Below are 23,042 nucleotides of genomic sequence, written 5' to 3'. Positions count from 1 at the left end.
GAGACTCTAAATCAGCTTGTAAGAGGAGAAACGCAGATCAAAGGTATAAAGATCAAAAAAGAAGAGTACAAGATGAGATGCTTCGCAGACGATGTAGTCTATATTTTGGAAAATCCTTGCGATAGCATAAAGCCTTTGTTATATATCCTAGCTGATTTTGAAAAGAATTCTGGATTAAAGATTAACAAAGATAAAACCAACATGATTACTAAAAACCTGAAGGGAAAAGACATAGAAAATCTAGAACATATATCAAGATTTAAGGTGGTAGAGAGTGTCAAATATTTGGGGATTGTGTTAACAAGCAAAAACATCGACCTATACAAGAATAATTATGTTAAAATGTGGGGAGATATTAAGAAAGATTTAGAGAAATGGGCAAATATTCAACTTTCATGGTTTGGAAGAATATCTGTTATTCAGATGTGTGTTTTGCCAAAAATTCTTTTCCTGTTCCAGACGATTCCCATCTTGCATTCTTTCAAACCACTTGATAAATGGCAGAGCGTTATTATGGGATTTGTCTGGAACAGGAAGAAAGCCAGAATTAGTAAAAAAACAATGTGCGATAAAAAGTCTAGAGGAGGTCTGGGGGTGCCTGACTTAAAATCTTATTATTTTGCTGCGGCTTTATGGTGGCTTACTGAGTGGATAACTCTAGAAGATGTACACCTACTAAATTTAGACGGAGAGAATCTCAGATTTGGGTTCCATGCTTACTTATTTTACTCTAAAGACAAGGTGCATAGAGCATGTAAACATCATGTGTTGAGAAAAGCTCTACTAAAAGTTTGGGAAAGATGGAAAAGCAGACTCAGTAACCAGATTTTACAATGTTGTTCCCCGCATGAAGCCTTCTTTAATAGAGAAGCCATTCCCAAAAAAAAATGGCTTAGATACTCAGATTTAATAAAAGACCAGCAAGGAGTCTTGATGTTTAACACTCAAGAAGAACTGAACCAATCAGGGAGTAACTGCCATTGGTACCTATTTAGACAACTTAAAGAGAGATGGAAGCTCGATATGGCAGATGTGGGAATAGCAAAAGAAAAAACAGCCTGGGAAGAACTAATTAGCAAAGTGAATAGGAAGGCAATTGCAAAATTTTATGAGCTGATCCTTTCATGGAATACTGAAGAAGAGCCTATTAAACATAGTATGATCAAATGGGCTCAAAATGTGGGCCATAATATTTTGTATAAAAACTGGGAATACATCTGGAACAGGGGGCTGAAATATACTGCTAATCAGGACCTGAAAGAAAATGTATTCAAAATGGTTTACAGATGGCATCTTTCCCCTCATAAAATCTCTCTGATCTATAAGAAAGTTAGTCCTATATGTTGGAAATGTCAAAAAACCACAGGAACTTACTACCACATGTGGTGGACCTGTGAGATTGCAAAAAAATATTGGATATGTGTATATGAAATAATTGTGAAAGAGTTTAAAATTTCAATTCCTTTCTCCCCGGAAGTGTGTTTATTAGGGATGTTTGAAGACACTGCACCTGTGAGATACCGAAGGTTATTATTCTACCTATTTACATGTGCAAGAATTGTCTTTGCTAGCTTCTGGAAACAGAACTCCGCCCCTTCAATAGAGAAATGGTTAATGAAAACTCTCGAAATGGCGGAGTTGGATAGAATGACCTCTTGGATCAAAGGGAAAAGTGAAGAACAAGTAATAGAACAATGGTTACCATTTAAGGATTATATTAAGAGAAGATGGCAAAATATTTTGCTAGTCTGATTAAAAATCACGCACCATTGGAAGATGGGACTAAATAAGCATTCCCATATCTAAGTTGCTCTGGAAGCAGAATATATTCTTCCTTGGAAGTTAACTAGTGTAATAGAAGAGATTTTTACCCCTCTCTTTCCTTTTGCCGCTTTTATTTAATATATGAATTATGGAAACAAATATACTTTGTTAAAACTAGAAGCTTTATTGTAAATACAAAGGAGCTATCTGTTTATACTGGAGGGGGAGACATATGGAAAGTCATTTAGAATTTACATATTGTATAAGATAGAGAGGAGTTTGCATAGCAACAGTCTATTTAAACAAAATTATAACTAAACTATAGTGAGGCGCCCCAAAAAGAGACGAGAAAACGTAAAGGTACACTCTTCTTAGAATTACACCTAGGGAAGTTTCATACCCACCCTTTGTTTGGAGATCAATGTCTTAAAGGGAAAATGGAAATAAGACATAACATAAGAATCCAATACTGGAAGATGAAGTTAACTGAGTAATAGGAAGCACCTTTATGTTAAATGTTATTTTAGTCATGTCAAGGAACTATTTGTTTTGTCAATGTGAAATATGTTGTTTGTATATAAGGTTACGCGCCTCAATGTATAATGTGTATAATGTTGTATGAATGTTTTTGTGTTTGTTTGAAAATGAAAATAAAAATTAAAAAAAAGAAAGAAAATTTTTGTTAACATAGACTACCAATCCTCTCTCCCGCTCTCCAATTCCCTTTCCCCAAACTAATTCCAAGCTTTCCTAAACGTTCCTACGATAAGCATAAAGAGATTTTAACCTGGTTAGGTTTCCAATGTCTTAAGATGGGTAAACGAAGAGTCTTCTGATTCTAGTCTCAAACAAAGGGGTTGATTCTGGGTTACTGCGGTCCTCTGTTGAATTTCTCTTTCTTCTGATTGTGAATGGAAGGATTTGTCACTTCCCTGATTTGTATCTTTCCTTCCTTCTGGGTCTTTTCCGTTATGATTTTCACCCCCACCAGATTCTGAGTCTAAAAGGGACCTGTAAAAGTCTCTGGCTTTCTCCACCGTATTTATCTTGATCCTTTTTTGGTTGTACATAAAAACCACTCCTTCAGGGTTCGCCCATCTATAACTTATTTTTTTCCTCTGCAATATAGCTGTTAAAAATTTATATTGCTGCCTTTGTTTTATTACCTGTATGGGCAAATCCCTGTATATGTTAACCTGTGTGTCATCAATCACCAGATTATCTTTATAGTTCTTCTGGACACACTTTTCTTTTATTCTTGTGGTTGTAAAACAAATAACAATGTCCCGTGGGAGGCCCTTATCTAAAGCTATTTTAGAGCTAACTCTGAATAATTTGTCCGTTCGCGACTCAATCAGATCCAGCGGAATATCCAGGAACCGAGATAGTGTCGGTAAAATTCTCTCTTCTAAATCCTCCTCCTCTTCCTCCGGCAACCCTCTGATCTTAATAGCCTTATCTCTGTATCTCTTTTCTTGTATTTGTAGCAAACAGTCTTCTTGGTGTTGGTGTTTTTCTAATCTTGTTACTTTCTTTTCCAAGTCCGCTGTTTTCCTTGAGGTTGTTTGTACCTCTTGTTTCACATCTAAAATGTCTCTATTTATCATGTCAATTTTCCTGGACAGGCCATCAATTTCCACTTGCATATCCCGCCTAATTTCTTCTCTTAAACTCTTCTGTTCCTCCCTGATTTCCAGTTTAAAGTTTCTCTTAAATTCCCGGAGTTCCTCCAATATCTGCGTTGTTATTTCTGACTGTTTAGGACCCCCATCCAAAGAGTCGCGTCTGATATTCTGTTGGCTCCCACTCATAATTATTTTTCTGTTCTTGCCACTTCTCGTGTCCATTTACGTTCTGTTTATAACTTCTCCTTGTAGATTCTTGAAAGTTAAAGTCCACCAAAGAAAGAGTGAGAGTGAAATACAAAAGTGAGATAGAGCTTCTCTCTCTCTCCACTCACTGCTAATTTCCTCACCACAGGTGCTTTATCTCCCGCTGCTCCAGTTTCGCTATTGTTCTAGTCCTCAGCTGTTTCCACTCTTGAGTGTTCCAATTTTATCAGTCAAAAAATGAAGGAAAATTGGCATATAACAAGCATCCAAAAAGGAAGAAAGGAAAAAAAGGGGGGAAAAAACCGGAGCAAGTTAGGGCTAAGGGTACCTTTGTCTCGAGTATCCCTCTTGCCTCCTTTAATTCCTTGCTCTGTAAATGAGGGGGGAAGAAATCCAGTCTGTCTTCACTATTATTCTTCCTTCCAACTACCGAAGAGGGTCCCCGCCCTTAAGTTCATCATTTCAGCCCTTCCAAACGACAGTGTCCTGTGTCCTCCAAACACTACCCCCGTCGGGCTCTTCTCAGGGTAGCCCCACAGTTTAAAAAGGTTGCGCCTGAAACTGAGATCCAAGGACCATCACACTGCAGTCTCGGCTGTCTTGCGACCTTCACCGAACCTCCCTCCCCTTCCCTTCGGAGAGATAGAGGAGAGTTGGTTCTCAGGCCCCCTTCAAACCCACGACTCAAGCCTCCCTCGGCTTGGGCACCCTAATGGTCTCCAACCCGCTGTCTTTGGTTGGGACCTTAAACGGGTTAAACTGCAGTAGAAAGAAAGTGGAGCCAACGCTACCTGCTTCCACTCGTCTCGGCGTAGCAACCGGAAGTCTTAAACATAGTATTTCATGTGAAGTCTGATCATAGCAGAACAGAGTAATACTATTACTTCTCTAGATCTAGATAGCATTGATGCAGCCTAGAATTCCATTGGCTTTCTTAGCTGCCACATCACATTGCTGACTCATATTCAGCCTTGGACCATTTCTTTAAAGTTTGGACAAAAATCTAGAGCAGAATCATCCATTGGTTATTCAGAAGAGGGCTTTTTCCATTGTGGTGCCCTGACTCTGGCTTGCGGTCCTCCAAGACATCCACCTGATGCTGACTTTAATGTCATTTCATTACTGCCATGTGTTTACCTGGACATTTATGGGTAGACAATGAATACAATTGGATCTCTGTACTATATTTGTTTCTCTCTGCTGAATGTTACTGATTTTATTGGCTGCATTACACTTTATGATTCTAACATTACTTATTGTAGTTTATTGTTTTAATATTCTTTCTTGCCCTGGAACATTTATGAATGGTAGAAATATAATAAATAGAAAGAAACGAGAGAGAGAGAGAGAGAGAGAGAGAGAGAGATGCTGGTCACTCACAGTAGTGCACTGAGCCAAAGAATGTATATATGGGTACACATAAACATTTTGTTTCCAACTGTTCATGAGCCCTGCTTCAGGGTGGGCCAGAATGCATGCCCTCAACAAAATCTGCCATCCTGTTAATGAGTTATGCAGACTTCAGTGCAACTTATATTTGCTTAACTCAATTTTATTGTTCTTGCAAAGGTCAGAATCCTCTACTAGCTGCAAAACAAAGAACCCTCCCCCACCACAAAAAAATACATCTTTTAGCTGCTGCAGCCCCTACAACACAGCCGTTTACTGATCAATAGAGCATGGGAGAGGGGAGAGGGCAAAGTCCTTATGACTAACATAGCATTGAGATCAACCTTTGAGACCTCCAGAAAACCCCTGGGAGATCCTAGATAATGCCTGTAGCTATGCATACAGCTATAGGAACATAGCTAGATATTTTTTCACACCTACACATCAACCAGAAATGGATTTATTGGGTGTTCAGAAGCAGCAAAAAAGGTGGAGGGAATTGGAGGGGAGGATATAAGTCCTAGTTTATAATACATCTCCCAATGCAGGAACTCAGTCATCCTTTTCTAAGGCTTGGTGAATTCCTCTCTCATTACTGGAGTGTCTCCCAGCCCCACCACAGCAATGGAATGGAGAACACGAGCCCAATCAGGACATGGCACAACCATAGCATGACCTTCTCTCTTATCTGATGTTTTTTTTTCCAAAAGCCATCCCAGAGCTTACTTAGTGCAAATTGATTCACATCACTGTGGATGCGCTCACAGTTCAACAGACAAGAACATATCATATGTTTGTTTTGATCAATGCAAAGCCACTGCCATCATCAGCCCCTCAGGGGTGATTAAGGGGCAAGAATATGTATGTACTATGGATTCAATTGATTGGTATGACTAATTAAAATGATGCAGATCTGCTATTGATCAAATTTTGGCAGCTAAGTGTAACTAGGAGCTGTAAAGTGTGGCAGCTGGATCAGGCATGTATGTTGAAAGGAAACTAGCTTTTTTGCCTGGGTAAAATAAAAAGGGGGAAGGGGCTTCTCCTTTAATGCTAATAGGTTACATTCAGATGCCTAAAAAGCACATTGACCTGTTGTCCAAAGGATCTCTACCACACATCAAGTCAGAGAGTGGAGCACATGGGAGATCTCAAAAGCAAGAAGGGCCTAGGGAGACGGCTGAAGACCTGCCATGTTGCAGTGCTGCTGCGCATCTATATGCCACCAAAGCAATCAGCGACATGGAGAGACGACACTTGGGTGCACTGGCCATGGACAGCTATTCCAAACCATGCAGTTCCAGTGAGGACAGTTTTGAGTTTCAAAGTGGCCCAGGGTCAGAGGCTAAAAGCTTTGTTAAAAGCAAAAATAAGGATGAAAGCTATCAATCCCATCGATTAAAACACAGCCAGAAGTGGGGTGAAAAAATCCATCATCTGGAGCACTCTTCACTCTACCCAGGGAGAGCAAGCGATGCTGGCCAGAAGCTGCAGCAGCAGAAGAAGGTGCAGAATCGGAGCAGTTCCTCCACCTCTGATTTGAGTGTCCTCAGCCAAGGTTCCTCAAGCTCCTTGTCTGTTGTAGAGGAGAAAATCGAAGCCAAACTCAAGTTCTCACAGTTCCTGAATGAAGTTACTTTCCGTGTCCTAGACCCTACAAGCGTGAAAGCCTTCCGAGCTGCTAAACTGAAGAGCAGCCTTGGCTCTGGAGGGAGAAGCCTTGATGATTTACGTCTCAGGAAGAAGTCCCCTGAGGGCTGGAAGGCTGAGAATCTGGTCCGAAAATCACACCGAGAGTCAGACCTGGAGAGCTTGAGAAGTGATAATGTTATGGCTGGAGCAAGGATACGGAAGCTGGAGAAGTCTTTGTCTTTGGATGCAGGCCCTTCCTTTGGGCGATACGGGAATGGAATCTCATGTCAAGTAAGACCTATCCTGCCTGGAGAAACCATCATTTTGCAAAGCAATGAAATGCCTGTTAGAAAATCAGCTTCCTTGCCTCGGAGTACAAGCATGGTGAGCAAATTATAACTACATCTATTAGAATGTTTATTCTTGCTTTGGGGTAGATTAAGATGAATGGGAAATAAGACCCCTGACTGTGGGTAATAAAATTTGGAGAAACATTTCTCCAAATGCTCTCCAAGTGGTGGGAATTTCCATTAGCAGTGGCAATGGCATAGTTTCTTTCTTTTTCCTAACAGTTTTTTTTTTTTTTTTTTTTTACTGAGAACCATTTTACCTATTCTATGCTACCCAGAGTTTGATACATAAGGTCTGAAAATTAATATGCTAATGTTAAACATTAGTAATTGGAAGGTTAATTCATTGTCACTAACACTGAGACATGACATCAGTTATTGTTTATTAACATTGCTTGAACCATTAGTTTCTGGAATAGATCGTAGAATTTGCAGAAAATGATTTGGAGACTGTCATCATTGACTCCTAGGGGCACATTTTGTTATTCGTTCCTTTCAAAGAAATCATTTTAAAGTTGTCTCTTCCCAGTCTGGAATTATCTTCCAGATGGCTTACAAGCCCATACTATGATAGTTGCTGGGAGATGGTGCAGTTCCAACACTAGTGAAAATTTCTGCCCTGCCAAGATAGAGGATTCTTAGCTCAGTGTTCATCTCCTGCTCTAAAGACTAGATTGAGGTATATAACAGAAGGAATATACATTACAGAACTAAGAATTTTTCTGTTGAGTCAACTGGGGAAAAAATGACTTAGTAGAAGAAGATGCAGCCTTCCTATATGCACTTACCTCAGAGCAAGCTTCATTGGATCAATGAGACTTAACTCCAAGTAGAGATGGAAGAGGGTATGAGTTTTGGCAGCTGATTCTTTGCAACTGATTCTTGGTTCCAAACGAATAGTTCCAGCCTTATAAAACTCTTCACAGCGTGGCTTACTAAAACAAGCCAAGACAGGAAGATTTGCAGGGGGGGGGGGGTGTTCAGGGAATTATCTAAGTGCCCAGGACTCTGTGAGCAATAAGTGATACAAGGGGCTTTGTTGCCTCTTAACTCCAAACAATAATATACAAAACTAGAATATACTAGGATATATAACATCAATAAAAACTGGAGAAGAACTGAAGATTCACAAACCTCCTCCACTTCCCACAAAGAAATACTACAACAATTTCCATGCTGTGCAATAGATGGAAATAGATGGTGTACCAGCCTTCAGGCCTAAGGTTCCTGACATGAAAGGGCTTCAAGAGGACCTTCTACTGTGAAAGCAAATTATCCTGCACAATACACAAACACATTATATTCCTCCACTCTTGGCAAGACCTCACCATCTTCTTGCAGACAGGACTGAACAAGCTCAACTAGCAGAGATCTATGTGATACATTTCCCTTATGCGTCTTCTCAGGCCTTCTTGTTGTACTGGTTCTGATAAAGGGGAAGCATCTTATCCTTGGCAATCCTTGGCAACCAAAATAAATAAATTGGTTAAACAGCAGGATTAAGTCCAGTGTTAACTGGGCAATCTCTACAGGAAGGAATCTAACAAATTCAAGATTGAATAAGTTAATTCATTTTCCAAACTGGGATCAATCTGAGTTCTGGATCCAGCATCATTTAGGGACAGTGTGGGAAGAGAAGAGTGGGCAGTCAGTGTTGCCACATACAAACCAATGGAAAGTAATTAGGGAAATTGTCCTCTTTTTGCAAAGAAGTGAGATAAAGAAAATTCTCAGAATGTTGCTCAGAAAATCTCACAAGTTTCAGCCTATCTCAGCTTGTTTCTCTGAAGTAATGAGTTCAAATCTTCCTACTTCCACAGTGAAAGCTAGCAGAGTCCTGCATCTTTAGGGACCATAGCTGATAGGAAAAATGCATATTTTACATAGGCAAATGTAAAGATTCAGTCACTGGTTTCTGAAGTTAAAAAGAATCCAAGATTGCATCTACACTGCAAAATTAATGCACTTTGACACTGCATTAACTGCCATGGCTCAGTGCTCTGGGACTCTGGGATTTGTAGCTTTCTTTGTAAGAGAGTTCTGGTGCCACAACAAACAACAAATCCCATGATGCCATAGGATGGAACCATGACATTTAAAGCAGTGTCAAACTGCGTTAATTCTGCAGTGTGGTGGCAGCCCAGATAATTGAAATATGGAAAATTTCTAACTTGGAAGAACAAATCTAAGAAAACAACTTTGTAAAGTAGTCATTTATTATTATTATACCAAGGTCCAAAAGTAGTTAACTGCTGTTACATTTGCCATCTTTTAAAAAGTGACTATTTACTTTCCTGGTCCTCAAAAGTTATTTAAGTTATTACTTTTCATTTAGCTTTTAAATATCTTAGTGGTACAAGCTACTGGCCTGTATAAATTATCACTGGTATAAAACTAGGAATATAAAATACATTAGCAAATTTTCTCATTTGGAAAAAGGGTATTTCACACCCACAAAATGGAAAGGGGCAGAAGTGAAGGAATAAAGTAGTATTTTTGAGACTAGCTGAGTTAGAAGCACTGGAGACCTGGGATTATATCCACAAAAATTCATGCTAAAATAAATCAGTCTCTAAGGCACTGCTAAACTCATTCCCCTCCCTTCTTTTCCATTTTATGCTGAAACACACTTACATAGCTACCTCTTTCATACCAACACATCCAGACACCCTGTCAAAAGAAACTGTCAACCACAAGAGTGCATACACTTTGCAAGCTCTGTGTAAGGTTACCATCTTTTTTGGACTATAACTCCCAGAATCTGACTTGTAGCCATCAAAAAAGGGGAAATTTCCTAAGGTCTCAGTAAGAGCAGATGGGAGAGATGGTCAAATAAGCTATCTTGCTGTAATAAAGCAGTTATTAAAGAAAGAAAAGGGGGGGGGGAAGCAGAGACAATTCTTAACTGACAGTTAACATGTGGTTAGATTCTTCCTCCCTACACCTGTCTACACTCTTGATTTTATGCTTTATTTTTCTAATTATTTTAGAAATAATCCATGGATTTATTTGCTTCCTCCCAGCAGTCCCTATACAGAGCATTAAACTAAACCTGGGTCCATTCACAGTGTACAGTTATAGCACTATGATTCCACTTTAACTGCCATGGTTTCTTCTAATGGAATCCTGAAGTTGGTAGTTTCCTCCAGTGGAATCTTGTAGTCTCTCTCTCGATGAGAATTTTACATGCCCCTCTCCAAAGTCCCATATGGATTCCATATGATGCAACCAAGGTAGTTGAAGTATAATAATAGCACCATAACTATGTAGTGTGTATGGGCACCTTGTTACAGAGGCAATCCTACAGGAGAGTCAAGCAAGTTAGCATAAAGACTATACAATTCTACATCATTCCAAACACTGATGACTTCAATCTTTATATAAACAATGCTTTAGAACCACTTTCAAGAGAAGTCCAGATAAACAGGGTGCATAACAGTGGAAGAAATCAGGAAGAAAGCTCACCTTGTTTCTGGGAATACCCCAAACCCATGCACACATACACCACTGGTATTTCTAACATAAACATCCCGCGGCCCTGCAGCTTTAATTCTTATAAGGTGTCCTTGGTAGTTTGCTCCATGTCAAAGATGGCCTCAGGGCAAGGCTCTGGGCAGGAGACAGTAGTGAGTTGAAAGAGCTGTGGTCATAACCCTGGCCAATAAATGGAAGAAACTGCATAAAGAAAATAATCTTGCAAAGACTTCTCCAGAGTTCTAAAGGATGCTATTGGATGGTGTTTCTGTGTGTGATTCAGCAAATATTCAGAATGAATTTTACTTCTTTTCTCACCTCTACTCCCTGCAGCCCTCCATACTGACCAGAAACCTGAACCAGATGGTTTCTTGGTTATCCAGAGCTGGTTTTGAAGATATTAAAGTGGGATAAAGGTGTGGAAATTGCTTGGCTCTTGATTCAAATAACAAAAGTTCCATCAGTGGAACTAACATACTGCCCTGATCTTGGTGTATTTCAGATGCTAAGCATGGCTGAGCCTGCTTAGTGTTTGGAGGGAAGACCACTATGGGATATCAGGGATCTCCATGAAAGCCTTGGGAAAAAATCCTGCCTGAAACTCTAGGAAGCAGCCAGCTGGATTTTTCAGTACTGCAATAGATGGTACCAATGGTCTGACTGTCTGTGTTTCTAGCCAGAGCGCAGAAAGATGACTTTTTTACTACAGTACCTAAACTGCTCCAGGCAGCATGGCTAGTGATTGTGCTGCTTAGGGGATTCTGGGAGCTGCAGTCTAAAAACATACTTCTCTATACCATTGAACCAACTTCTAAATCTTGCCTGTTACTTGTAATAGCTTTTAACAAAACTAGGGAGGGAGCCCCATGAATAGCAAAGCCACTGCCAGTCCTGTTATTGGTGGTGGTATGTGCCTCCAAGCCATTTCTGACTTACGGTGACCTTAAGGCAGAGCTGTCACAGGATTTTCATGGCAAGATTTGTTCAGATGGAGTTCACTTTTGCCTTCTTTTGAGGCTAAGGCTCTTGCCTTCATGGGACAGCTTACTCTAAGAGCACTATGCTGGCCTCAGAGCTACTGCAATGGTCACCCCTATTGTACCCATATCCATGCCGGGACAGCTGTCTGCACCAGTATCCCACTGAGTCGCCTGGTGCATCCATCACTGGGTGAGGTCAAAGCAAGGTGCCCAGCAACAATCACATGGCTGGGCACCTCATTCGACCTCAATGTGAATGATGTGCAGCAACAACAGATGCATGGGGCAGCTCAGAGGCATACTTGTGCAGACAGTCACCCCAGCACAAAAACAGAAGAAATTAGAGGTATGTTTTTAAAATGCAGTTTAAGCCTGTAATACCCTGGTTCTGGTGGTGAACGTGCCAGAGGTCATCCAGACTGGTCACATCAGAACCAGGGTTTCAGCCATCCATCGTCCAAACAAGCCAATTCCAGATCAGGGGGAAACAGGCATTTTGGCCCACGCAGATGGGGCCCAAGAGAGTATGATTTTCCTGAAGACACGCAGGGGTTTTCCATGGCTGAGCAGGGATTTGAACCCTGGCAGGGACGTAGCCAAGGGAGGGGGGTCCATGGGGTCCAGACCCCCCTTCTGTTAGATACAATGAATGATGCACGCTGCTGCGCTGCCGTGCCCAAGCCCCATTATAATGGTGGCACTTAGTCTGGATCCCACCCCCCTTCCCAAAATCCTGGCTACGTCCCTGACCCTGGTGTCCAGATTCACAGTCCAATACTTAAACTACTGCACCATACTGAAACTCAGTCAGAAAACCTGTACTCTCCAACAAGTGATTCATTATTGTCACCAAATGTCCCAACCAGCAATCCCTTTGCTCTCTGGTTATTATGTGCCCCAGGCCTTTGTTCTGGATCCAGTGGAATATTTTCATGTCTGTTGATCCAGCATCCCAAGTTGAGATGTGTGGCCTATGATAAGGTTAAAATAGCTGCCGCATTTTCATGAATAAATTAATGCATATTTGGCTTTGGATCCCAATTCTTGAACTTCTTTATTTATTCATATCTGACGTCTAAAAATGTAGATACCTTAACAAAGTGTGAGTGTGTGTGTATGTGCCTTCAAGTCACCTGTGGACTTATGGTGACTCCAAGCATTTAAGAGGGTTTTCTTAGACAAGAAACACTCAGAGATGGTTTTGTCAATTCCTTCCTCTGAAATATAGCCTACAACACCTGGTATTAATTGGCAGTCTCCCATGAAAGTACCAATCATGGTTGACCCTGCTTAGCTTCCAAGATCAGATGGGATCTGATGCCTTTAGGACATTGGTACTCAATTTTTTTACCCTTGGGACCCCTCTATATGTGGATGTCATGCAAGCGCACATGCCACTTGATGTAATATATGAATAAAAATGTTTTGTTTATTTCGTGTGTATATTTTCATTTGCACATTCATGTAATTTGTATTCATTCAGGGTTTCAAAATATCTTGATCTCATTGTACCTGTATTCTGTCCTTGGTGTTTTTTTCTTTACCTGTTCATTCAGTATTCTTTTCTGAATCCTCACGGCTGCTGTAATGTTTGAAAATTCTCGGGCCTAGCAGGAACAGATTAACTCGTGGTGATTAAATATCAATAATACAGACTACATTACAGGCACTGTTTTTTAAATATAAAATAAAAATGTTTTACTTTATAAAAGAAACTCAAATCACCATACCAAAAAAAAAAAAAAAAAACCCAACAGCAGGATAAAACAATTCAGTATAAACACTGCGAAAGAGAACTCTAACCCATATTAAAAGCTTGGCAGGATCTTAGCAGCTCAATTGAGGCTTACGTTTCCATGAGGTTCAGTAAAACCAAGCTAATGATGCAACACTAGAAGGCTAGCTTTAATATCCCCCTGGCTTTTCCTTTTTAATATGTGTGTCTGCGTGTAGTTACAAGTGTTGTCATACTAGGATCTTATTGAATCTGCTCTTTCATACCATATCTAATAGAACAACAATGTCCTGCATAACACCTGGAAGTTCTTGCTAACTTAAGAGACTCCTTCTGATTATTACAATGAAAATGGCAAATACCAAAGGCACAAAGAAACAACAACAACAAAATTATTTTTTTTCCAAGTTATGTGTATAAGATGTCTGTGAAACATAAATGAATTTTATGTTTAGATGTGAGTCTCATCTCCAAAATATCTCATTAGGTATGTATATGCAAATACATGTATCCCATTTTTTAAAAAAAAAATCCAAAATCCAAAACACTTCTGCTCCTAAGCATTTTGGATAAGGAAGACTCAATGCATAAAATGACTAATATAATCTCTAGGAGCTGAATCATAACAATGAATTGACTGTTCCTGTTCTCTGCCCTACAGTTGGTTATTTTCAATATATAATATACAGTCATCCCTCCATATCTGCGGCTTTGATATTTGCGGATTTGATTATTCACGGATTTCATTAATATGTTCTCTCTAGGACTGTCTAGGTCCTCCAGTGCAACTCTGTGGTCAACTTTAACTATAAGTTGCACTGAAAGACCATTTGTAGCTACTCCAGTGCCATTCTATGGTCAGTGTATGTTGGACATTGACCACAGAGTTGCACTGGAGGACCTGGAGATTCCTAGAGAGGTGTCCTCTCAGGTAAAAACAGTGTTTTTGTTATTTGTGGTTTTTCCATATTCACGGGGGTCTTGTTCCCCTAACCCTAGTGAATACGGCGGGACAACTATATTCATATTTTAGAGGCCTTAAAAAGGGAAAGTCAAATGTCAGTTTCACTTTCTTCCCTACTTGAAGTTTTTAGGCAGAAATTCAACAACAAAGAGCTGCTACTTTATTAAAATGCTTCTATACAGCAATAAGCTAGCTCCTGTCAGTCTTACACTTTGCACCAGTTTCTAAGTCTCTCTGAAATCTAATCTCCTCTCTCCTCCCTTTCATCTTCCCAGACACTCCTCACTTCCAGCTCCCACCTGAAACTCCGACCACAGCTAACTGCTGAACTGTCAACTCTTCCTTTTTCTTTCTCCAGCCCACCTTTCTGACATGTTGAGGGCTCTGACAAATTAACCTACAGTGTGGGCAAGCCAAGTTTAGGAAGGATTAGAAATGTACAAATTTTGGTTGGTTCTTATGGGGTGGGGGCAAATCAGACTGAACAAAACCCTCCAACAATGGCACCAGACAAATTCACTTGGTACAGCTATACCCAGTTTAGGAAGGATTAGATTGCACCTGCCTGCCATGGATGTTAAATGATAGAATCACAGAGTTGGAAGAGACCACCGAGACTATCTAATCTATCCCTCTGCCAGGCAGAAACAGAAAGTTAAAGGATTCCTAAAATGTGGCCACCCAACCTCTGTCTAAATACTTAAGGGAAGGAGAGTTCACCACATTTTGAGGCAGTTGTTCCAAGGAGATTCTTGGGGGCAAAAGGGAGTCTGTGGCTTAAACCTGGTTGTTAGTTCTGACTAAGCTAGATCCATTGACTCAGTAGGATTTACCTATGTTTTGACTCACCACCAAACAATTGAGTGATTGAGTCTACTCTAGAGTAACCAACAGGATGCCATTGGCAATAGGAATATATATATATATGTCTTTTGTCTTTTTAAATTGATGTGCGTCTTTTAAAAAGATGCATCTGAAATGATATTGTTTGTTAATTGTTGTTGTCCTCCACCTCAATCCACAGGGAGAGGCGTGGATTATTATTATTATTATTTGCCTTTCAGTTGATGCCTAAGAGCTCTCTGGCTGAGAATTCTAAATGCCCCTCCCAGAATTCCACAGGAGGCAGCCATAGCAGTTAAAGTAGAATAATAGTAAGTAACAGTGTAGTGTGAAAAGTAGTAACAGTGTAGTGTGATATTGCAGAGAGAGAGAGAGAGACCATTTTCTTCCCTTCCTGTACTTCAAGGCATCAGTATTTCCAATTGTTCCTCCTGGCACAGGATCAGGTGAGAATGAACTTGTTTCCTTCTCAATTCTAGGTCTTTTGCCCCTTGGAAACCAGGGCCATAGGACACATTTCTTCCATGTAGGCTGCATCCACACTGCTGCATTAATGCAGGTTGACACCATTTTAACTGCCATGGCTCAATGCTATAATATTCTGGGAATTGTAGTTTTATGAGCAATTTAGCCTTCTCTGTCAGACAGCTCTGGTGCTTCAACAAACTAAATATTCCAGGTTTTCATAGGATGGAGCCATAGCAATTAAAGCTCTGTCAAACTGCATTAATTCTGCAGTGTTGCAGCAGCCATAGTTGTTCCAGACTGATTGAAAAGTCAATTTTGTTCCTGTTCTTTTCAAGTTTATACTGGGTTAAAATAAACCAGCCTGGGGAGCTGGTATAAAAAGTCATTTATTGTACTAGAGAGTGAATATATTCTAGGTGCCAGTATGGTGAAGTAGTTTCAGTGTTGGATTATGACTTTGGATACCAGGGTTCAATTCCCAGCCCAGCCATGAAACCCACTGGGTGATCCTGGGCAAATCACACGCTCTCAGCCTCAGGGGATGGCAATGGCAAACTTCCTCTGAACACAAGAAAACTCCATCATAGGATTGCCTTGGGGTTGCCATAAGTTGGAAACAACTTGAACATGCACAACAACAACAACAACAGGAAAAAAAAATGTGAATGGATCTCCAAAATAAAATCAGGAAGAACAAGAACAAAATCTGAGACTTTATGGACTTTTTAATCAGTCTGGATGGGCCCTAGACACTACTGCCAATTTTTAAAATTCCCTCCCATGGGATGATTGGTTGGTTGTTCCCTTCGCTACTCTCTTTCTGCCAGCAGGCAAATATCTTTCAAGAATCAAAGGCTTGCTTATATAAAAAGATGTTTGCCTGCTGCCAAAAACTGGGCAGAGAGGAAGACAACTGCACGTCCCATGATAAAGAATTCAAGCAGCAGAACAACCCTTTAGTGGGATTTGCTCTACTTTTATCTTTTGTAAACATTATGTTTTAAATGTGACTTGTTTGTTTAATATTTTTTTTAAAAAAAAACTTTGATAGTGGTAGGGTTTTTAGCAGTACTTTATTTTAATTCGTTGTACACCACTTTGGGTCCCATATTGGAGCAAAGATGAAATATAAAATATTTTTTGAAATTGTTTATGTAAGTTGGGTGGGGAAATTGCAGCCATGGGCCACATGCCCCACTAAGGCCATTACTGTGGCTATTATTGGCCATAAATCCATCCAAATGCCTTCTAAAGGGCACGAAGACAATTGTACCATGTTTTGATATCCTCTGGACCATTTCTGACCCAGAAGAGAATTAAAAAAAAAAACCTCAGGAAGTGAATTTGGAAGTGATTTCCAGGTGACTTCATAAAAACAATCCAAGGGAAAACTGTGACATAAACGACCTAGTGGGCAATACAGCCCCCAACAGTTGCCCACCCCAGGTACTAGTGATGGGCTTTTAGGCAACTATTGTCTCCCATTTATTCTCTGTTTGGGTAGCAGGAAGAGTTGTTTCTCATCCACTCACATCAACTTCTATGCCTCATTTTTTTTTTATAAATAAATACATATAATACATATGGTACTTATTAACCTATTAACTTCTATTCTTCATGTTTTAACCAAACATACACACACATGGTTCTAAGATATAAACTGTTCGTGGGATCAAAAAGAGGTATCCCAATGCCCAAATGAGACACATTTTTTCTCACCTGTGTTTTTTTTTCTTCCATATTTGGGGGGGGGGGGGGCTGTGTGTGTGGTAAATAACAGGGATGTTGCTTTCACCTGTGCAAGCAAAAAGATCACTGTAAGTCCACTTATGTGTGAACTCTGCAACAAAAAGTAACTCTAGAAAATCTAAAATGTCTCATCTTGGTGTATGAGGGTTAAACTTAGTTTACTAACTAGGGTCCAAAACACACTACAGAAATAATCCATTAACTGCTTTGGATCAGTGCTAGGAAATCCTGAGAACTGTAGTTTACTGTGGCACCAGAGCTTTCTGACAGAGAAGGCTAAATGTCTCACCAAACTACAGTTCCCAGAATTCTATAGCATTTAGCCAGGGTTGTTAAAGCAGTCTCATACTGGATTATTTCTGCAGTATGTTTTGGACCTTCGATCCAATCTGATTTTGTAAGCATGGTCTCTCATGTCAAATTGAAAAGCCACGTCAATAGAGTGGTTGGAATGGGCCCAGGTTCAACTCATCACTGATAATATTAAATTCAGTAGATGAGCCATTAAATTCAGTAGATGAATTTGTGCCAGTTCATCTCTGTTTCCCTCTCTTTCTCTCTCTTAACTGTTCTTCTACACAAGATTGTTGTGAGGAATCAGGGAGGATGACAGCCATTTACACAACGTTATTAGAGGAAAAAGCAGGATCTAGAGAGAACTAATGAATAGGGATAAACTGTCCATGCTTCAGAGCGTTCCAATATACATAGGCAATTTACAACTAGGTGAGACTCTCTTGCACCTAACAAAATTGCCTGACGTTAAGCATGGAAAGAGTATTTGTTATTATTCATTCCAAAGTTGAAAAATGGAGTTCCTGGCTGCCAGAAAATCCCATCAGGAAGAATAATAACCCAGCAAGAATCTTGCTCAATTTTGTCCCACTACTAGAACATCCTGAAGTGTTGCGATGGAATTATCCAGCACAGAGAAACTCAAGGGCAGTTTGGATTTTCTGTGCAGAAACCTTTTTCCTGCACAAAATATTTTTCCAGCATGGAGAAAAGTTGTTGTTTTCCATGCAGAAAACAGACTGCTGCACAATGAAGTACCTAAACATATATTTTTCTGTATAGAATAATTACTCCACAACACTCCAAGATATTTGAATATGGGTTGAATACTGTAGAAGAATGTTTGTTTTCTCCTGCAATGGGGAAGAAATTATATAATTGTTCATCGCCACGTGAAATAATGAAATAGTACCGGATTTTCATCCCTACTGTCATAGCTTATTCTTTTCAATACTACTTCCCCCTCCCACTATATCCTGTGTGCGGACTACTGTGCTCTTGGGATAAGCAGGAACATTCTCATATATGCAAATGGCAAGTTTGTGGCTGAGCCATTGAAGTCTACGTTGCTGGGAAAGAAAGCAATTATACTTTCAGATTCACAAAATAAAGTCTCTGGCAAAGTAAAAGAACAGTTAATTATAGGAGAAAAGGAAGACAGCGCGTACTTGTGAAAGATCAAACTTTGTTTGCATTAGCTTATTCTCTTTTTTGGCATGATAGTCTGATTTTCTTTCATCAAAAAACTTACCTCCATAATCCACCCATGAGGATGAATTTAAATAATCGGTTTCTATTTATACACTTCCTTCAGCGAACATGCTGTATTTGTCATGAGTTATGATTTAACAGTTCACTCTTTCTTGATATGGAGGTATCAAATACTTTTCATGCAAGAGGCATGGAACTGCTGATGAATTTCAAAGGAATGGTAGTTAAATCCTTTTAGATCTATAGACCCTTTCAACAATGATTTGCACATGCTCCCCCATTTTGCATCCAAAATGAAAAGGATAGCTCAAAAATTATGATTTACAGTCACATTTTCAACCCTTTGACAAAGCTATGGATTTGTAGTTAATATTGTACAGTGGCCCCTTGCTATCCACTTGAGTTTGATTCCAGAACCCCCCATTGATCCATGCATTTTTAAGTCCCATTATATGAAATGGCATAGTAAAATGGTGTCCCCTGCTGCTGAAAAACGTAGTTCGATTTTGGACTTTCCATGAAAACATGGCTATGGGAACTGTCATGATAAATGTCTGCATGTCAAGATTTATTGGTTTTTCAATGTTTCTATGAAAATGGATTTTTTTAGAATAAGATATTAATCAATATGAAGATTCTATCTTTAAACGTTAAAGGATTAAACTCCCCCCAAAAAAGAAAAAAGGTTTTCCATTTTCTTGAGAGGCAAAAAGCAGATATCACATGCCTTCAAGAAACTCGAATTAGGAAGAAAGACTCCAGATTGATCAGAAATGAAAGAATAGGTAAAGAGTATATCTGTGCTATTGCGAAAGCAAAATGAGGTTTGATCATCTACATTAGAAATCATTTGGAATCTAAACAAGTTTTATGCGATACAGAGGGTCATTTCTTGGGGGTTGAAATCAATTGGAATGGGGGGGTGAATATAGTTTTGGGGATCTATGGCCCTCAGGAAGGTAAGAGCAAATTCTACAAAAAACTTAAGAAGGAAGTAGAAGAACTTGACCATACTAATATCATTTTGCTGGGGGATTTTAATGGGGTGATAGATCCCCAAAATGATAGATCCTCTGGGGGAAAAAATAAAAGAAACACAGGGGAAACTACCCCAATCCTTTTTTGACTTCATCAATGATTGGAATATGATAGAAATTTGGAGGCACCTATTTAAACATCAAAAGAACTTTACCTTTTATTCTGAAAGACACCAATCACTTTCCCGATTGATATGTTTTTCGTTTCTAACTCCTTAATTTGGAAAGTTGATAAAATGGAAATTCTAAACAGAGGCATTTCGGATCACAACCCAATTGTTTTAGAAATTAAAGAGACACACAAAAATTTTAATTGGCACCTAAATGAAGATTTATTGAAAGATAAAGAAGTGATCAAAGATGCTAAGATGATGATGAGAAATTACTTTAAAGAGAATGTGGACAAAGAGATCAAACTACCCATAGTTTGGGATGCAGCTCAAGCTGTTTTTAGGGGGTTTTTTTACTCAGCAGAATATTAAATATCAGAAAGAAAGAAACAAAAAGGTCACTACTTTAAACAAACTACTGAAGGAAAAGGAAGAGAATTTAATTAAACATCCAAGTAATAAAAAAGTATTAAATGAGATTAAAGCTCTACAAAAACAACTGGAATCATTCACTACGGAAGAATTGGGGGGGAAACTGAAATTGGCCAAACAAAATTATTTTGAACATGCAAATAAAGCAGGCAAATGGTTATCACATAAATTAAGGAAAGAAAAGCAGAAGAAAACAATATGTAAAATCAGGAAAGATGAAGTTATATTAACTAAACCAGAAGAAATCAAAGGAGTCTTTAGAGAATTCTACCAAAATTTATATGCAGAAAGAGCAGTTGATCTCCCAAAATTAGAGAAGTATATTCAAAACTGTAAAATTCAACCTTTCTCAGATAAGATGAGACAAGATCTCATCCTGGTGGTGCAGTGGTTAAATGCCTGTACTGCAGCCATTCACTCAAAACCACAAGGTTGCGAGTTCAAGACCAGCAAAAGGGCCCAAGCTTGACTCAGGCTTGCAGCCTTCCGAGGTCACTAAAATGAGTACCCAGACTGTTGGGAGCAAATTAGCTTACTTGCTAATTAGCTTACTTGCTGTTCACCGCTATGATCTTTGGAATAGCGGTATATAAATAAAAAAAAAACCAGGATCTCAATCAACCCATTTCTAAATCTGAAACTGAAGAAGCTATCCAGTCCTCTAAATTAGGGAAAGCTCCAAGTAATGATGGGTTGACAAATTTATTTTATAAAACATTTAGGGAGGATGTGGTTGAAATTCTTCAAATAATTATGAATGAAGCAATTTCAGGTAGTTTACCCCCATCATGGAAAGAGGCGGAGATAACTTTAATCCCCAAAGAAAATAAAGATTTGGAAGACCCATTGAACTATAGACCAATTTCCCTATTGAATTGTGATTACAAAATTTTAGCTGGAGCATTACAACCCTTAGTAGTTTGAAGAGAAGGATCCAGAACAGTCCTTACAACCTCTAGACATTCCCCACACCATATTAAAAAGTAGTAATGTGTGGGGCTGATTTTTGAGTTGGAAAAATGAGCTGGTGAGGCTCGGTATCCATTCATTGATTCGTCTATTCTTTTGTTCATTCATTCAAAGAGCCAAGGGTCTGAAGGTTATTGCTTTTTAAAAACCAGCTATTTGTCCATAATGTCAATGCAAAGTGCTCTATCCATGGAGCTAAGAGAATTCAAAAAGGCAGCACTTCACTTTAGCACTGGAAAGAAACAAAGCTTGGAAAAGTTTTTTGTTTTGTTTTGTACTATAACTCCTAAAATTCTCTGGCTAAGGCTAAGAGTTGCAATCCGAGAAAGTAACTTTTCTGAGGACTGGGAAGAAGTGATTGGCATCCAGTGATTTGGCAGACTGACAAGATGACACATAATCCACCTTCTCCAGTGCCTCAGGCAGAGATGTGCCTAGCCCAAGACTGCTTTCAGTTCCAAAATTTATTGCTTGTAGGAGTCTGTTGCTTAATGAGGACTTGGCAAAATCTGAACGGCAGCCCTCTCCAAGACTTGGTAGATTACACGTGACCATCACCATGGCCACCACCATCTCAATTATCTTTTCAGATAGTTTTTAATCACATGAAAGCTGCATGGTGGCAACTCATAGTCTGCCACCCTATTATACCTTGGATTCAGGAGGCAAGATGCAAGCTCATATTTTAACAGAGTGGGAGGTTTTTTTGGTTGTTGTGGATTTTTTTTAAAAAATTATCTTGTTTTGCACGAAGCTCTATAAAAAGTAAGTGGAACAGACTGATCTTGGAACATGCATAAGCCCAAATGTTTAGCAATTCTGTCACATGAAAAGAGTTTTGAAGACTTAGCTTGGTTATGTTTTGGTTTACATTTTGAGGAAGGCGTTATTACTGGTTATTTTGATTAATTCTAAAGTAATGATGGTCAAAATGGCAGTTCACATAGCTGTGGCCATGCCTCAAAGATAACCCATGGATTGAGCCCCACTTAGGGCATGACAGACCGCCTTAAAAGGGCAGACTGGAGCTGCCCGTTTTTCCTCTGAAGGGAGCCCACAGCAGTCAAGCCATGCGGGCTCCCTCCACTCCAAAAAAGCCCACTAAAAGCGGGTTCTTTTGGGCACACATGGGCACCACCATCAGTGTGCCATTAGTGCACTATGTCGCCTCAATGATGCAAGCACGGCACCCCAACGTACAGATGCGGCGTGGCACTTGCATCATCATGGCAGGCCCCGTGTGGACCGAAGGCTGTCATGATGGCGGCACCGCTCTGTATTAGGGTACAGGAGCATGTGGTTGTTGCACGCTCCCAAGCCCTAATTTTGGCCCAAGGACAGCACTTCCCACCCATCCGTCTTGAGCCTTAGCTTGGTCCATGTCATCATAGGTCCAAGGGCAATCTCAAAATGTGTTAATCCACATTCACAAATCACTTCCAGTAGTTTTTATCTCCACTGGTTGCTTTTAAGACACAGGAGTCTGTAATTGCCCATTCAAGATGAAAATACATTGCTTTATCCAGTGTCACAACAGTAGCTGAGATCCTGCATCAAAGAAATGTGGCATAATTTTACATGTATGCAGGTATGCATCAGCTGCATGGTGGTCCCTTCTCACAGAATTGCAATGCCAAATGCCCATCACACATTGATGCACAATGTGTAACACACCTCATGCAATCAATCCACAGTGCCTGAGGCACTGGAGAAGGTGGATTATGTGTTATCTTGACAGTCTACCAAACCACCTGATGCCAATTACCTCTTCCCAGTCCTCATAAAAGTTACTTTCTCGGATTGCAACT

General features: G+C 39.7%; 1 protein-coding gene across 2 annotated transcripts in view; it reads left to right on the top strand.

The window, feature by feature from the left end:
* Positions 1-6,434: 6,434 nt before the first annotated feature.
* The window catches only part of BEGAIN (brain enriched guanylate kinase associated), a 286,481-nt gene continuing 269,873 nt past the window's right edge, over positions 6,435-23,042 (top strand). The window contains exon 1 of one of the 2 annotated variants that reach the window (XM_089522538.1): positions 6,435-7,001. In XM_089522538.1, coding sequence (XP_089378664.1) covers positions 6,816-7,001 — 186 coding nt within the window. In that variant the 5' untranslated portion in view covers positions 6,435-6,815. The remainder of the gene's footprint in view (positions 7,002-23,042) is intronic. The other variant, XM_089522540.1, reaches the window with a different exon arrangement.

The sequence above is a fragment of the Sceloporus occidentalis genome, unplaced genomic scaffold (assembly GCF_023333645.1).
Source record: "Sceloporus occidentalis isolate IW3139 unplaced genomic scaffold, rSceOcc1.0.p SCAF_4, whole genome shotgun sequence".
Taxonomy (NCBI): domain Eukaryota; kingdom Metazoa; phylum Chordata; class Lepidosauria; order Squamata; family Phrynosomatidae; genus Sceloporus; species Sceloporus occidentalis.
This window is presented reverse-complemented; position numbering and strand designations above follow the sequence as displayed.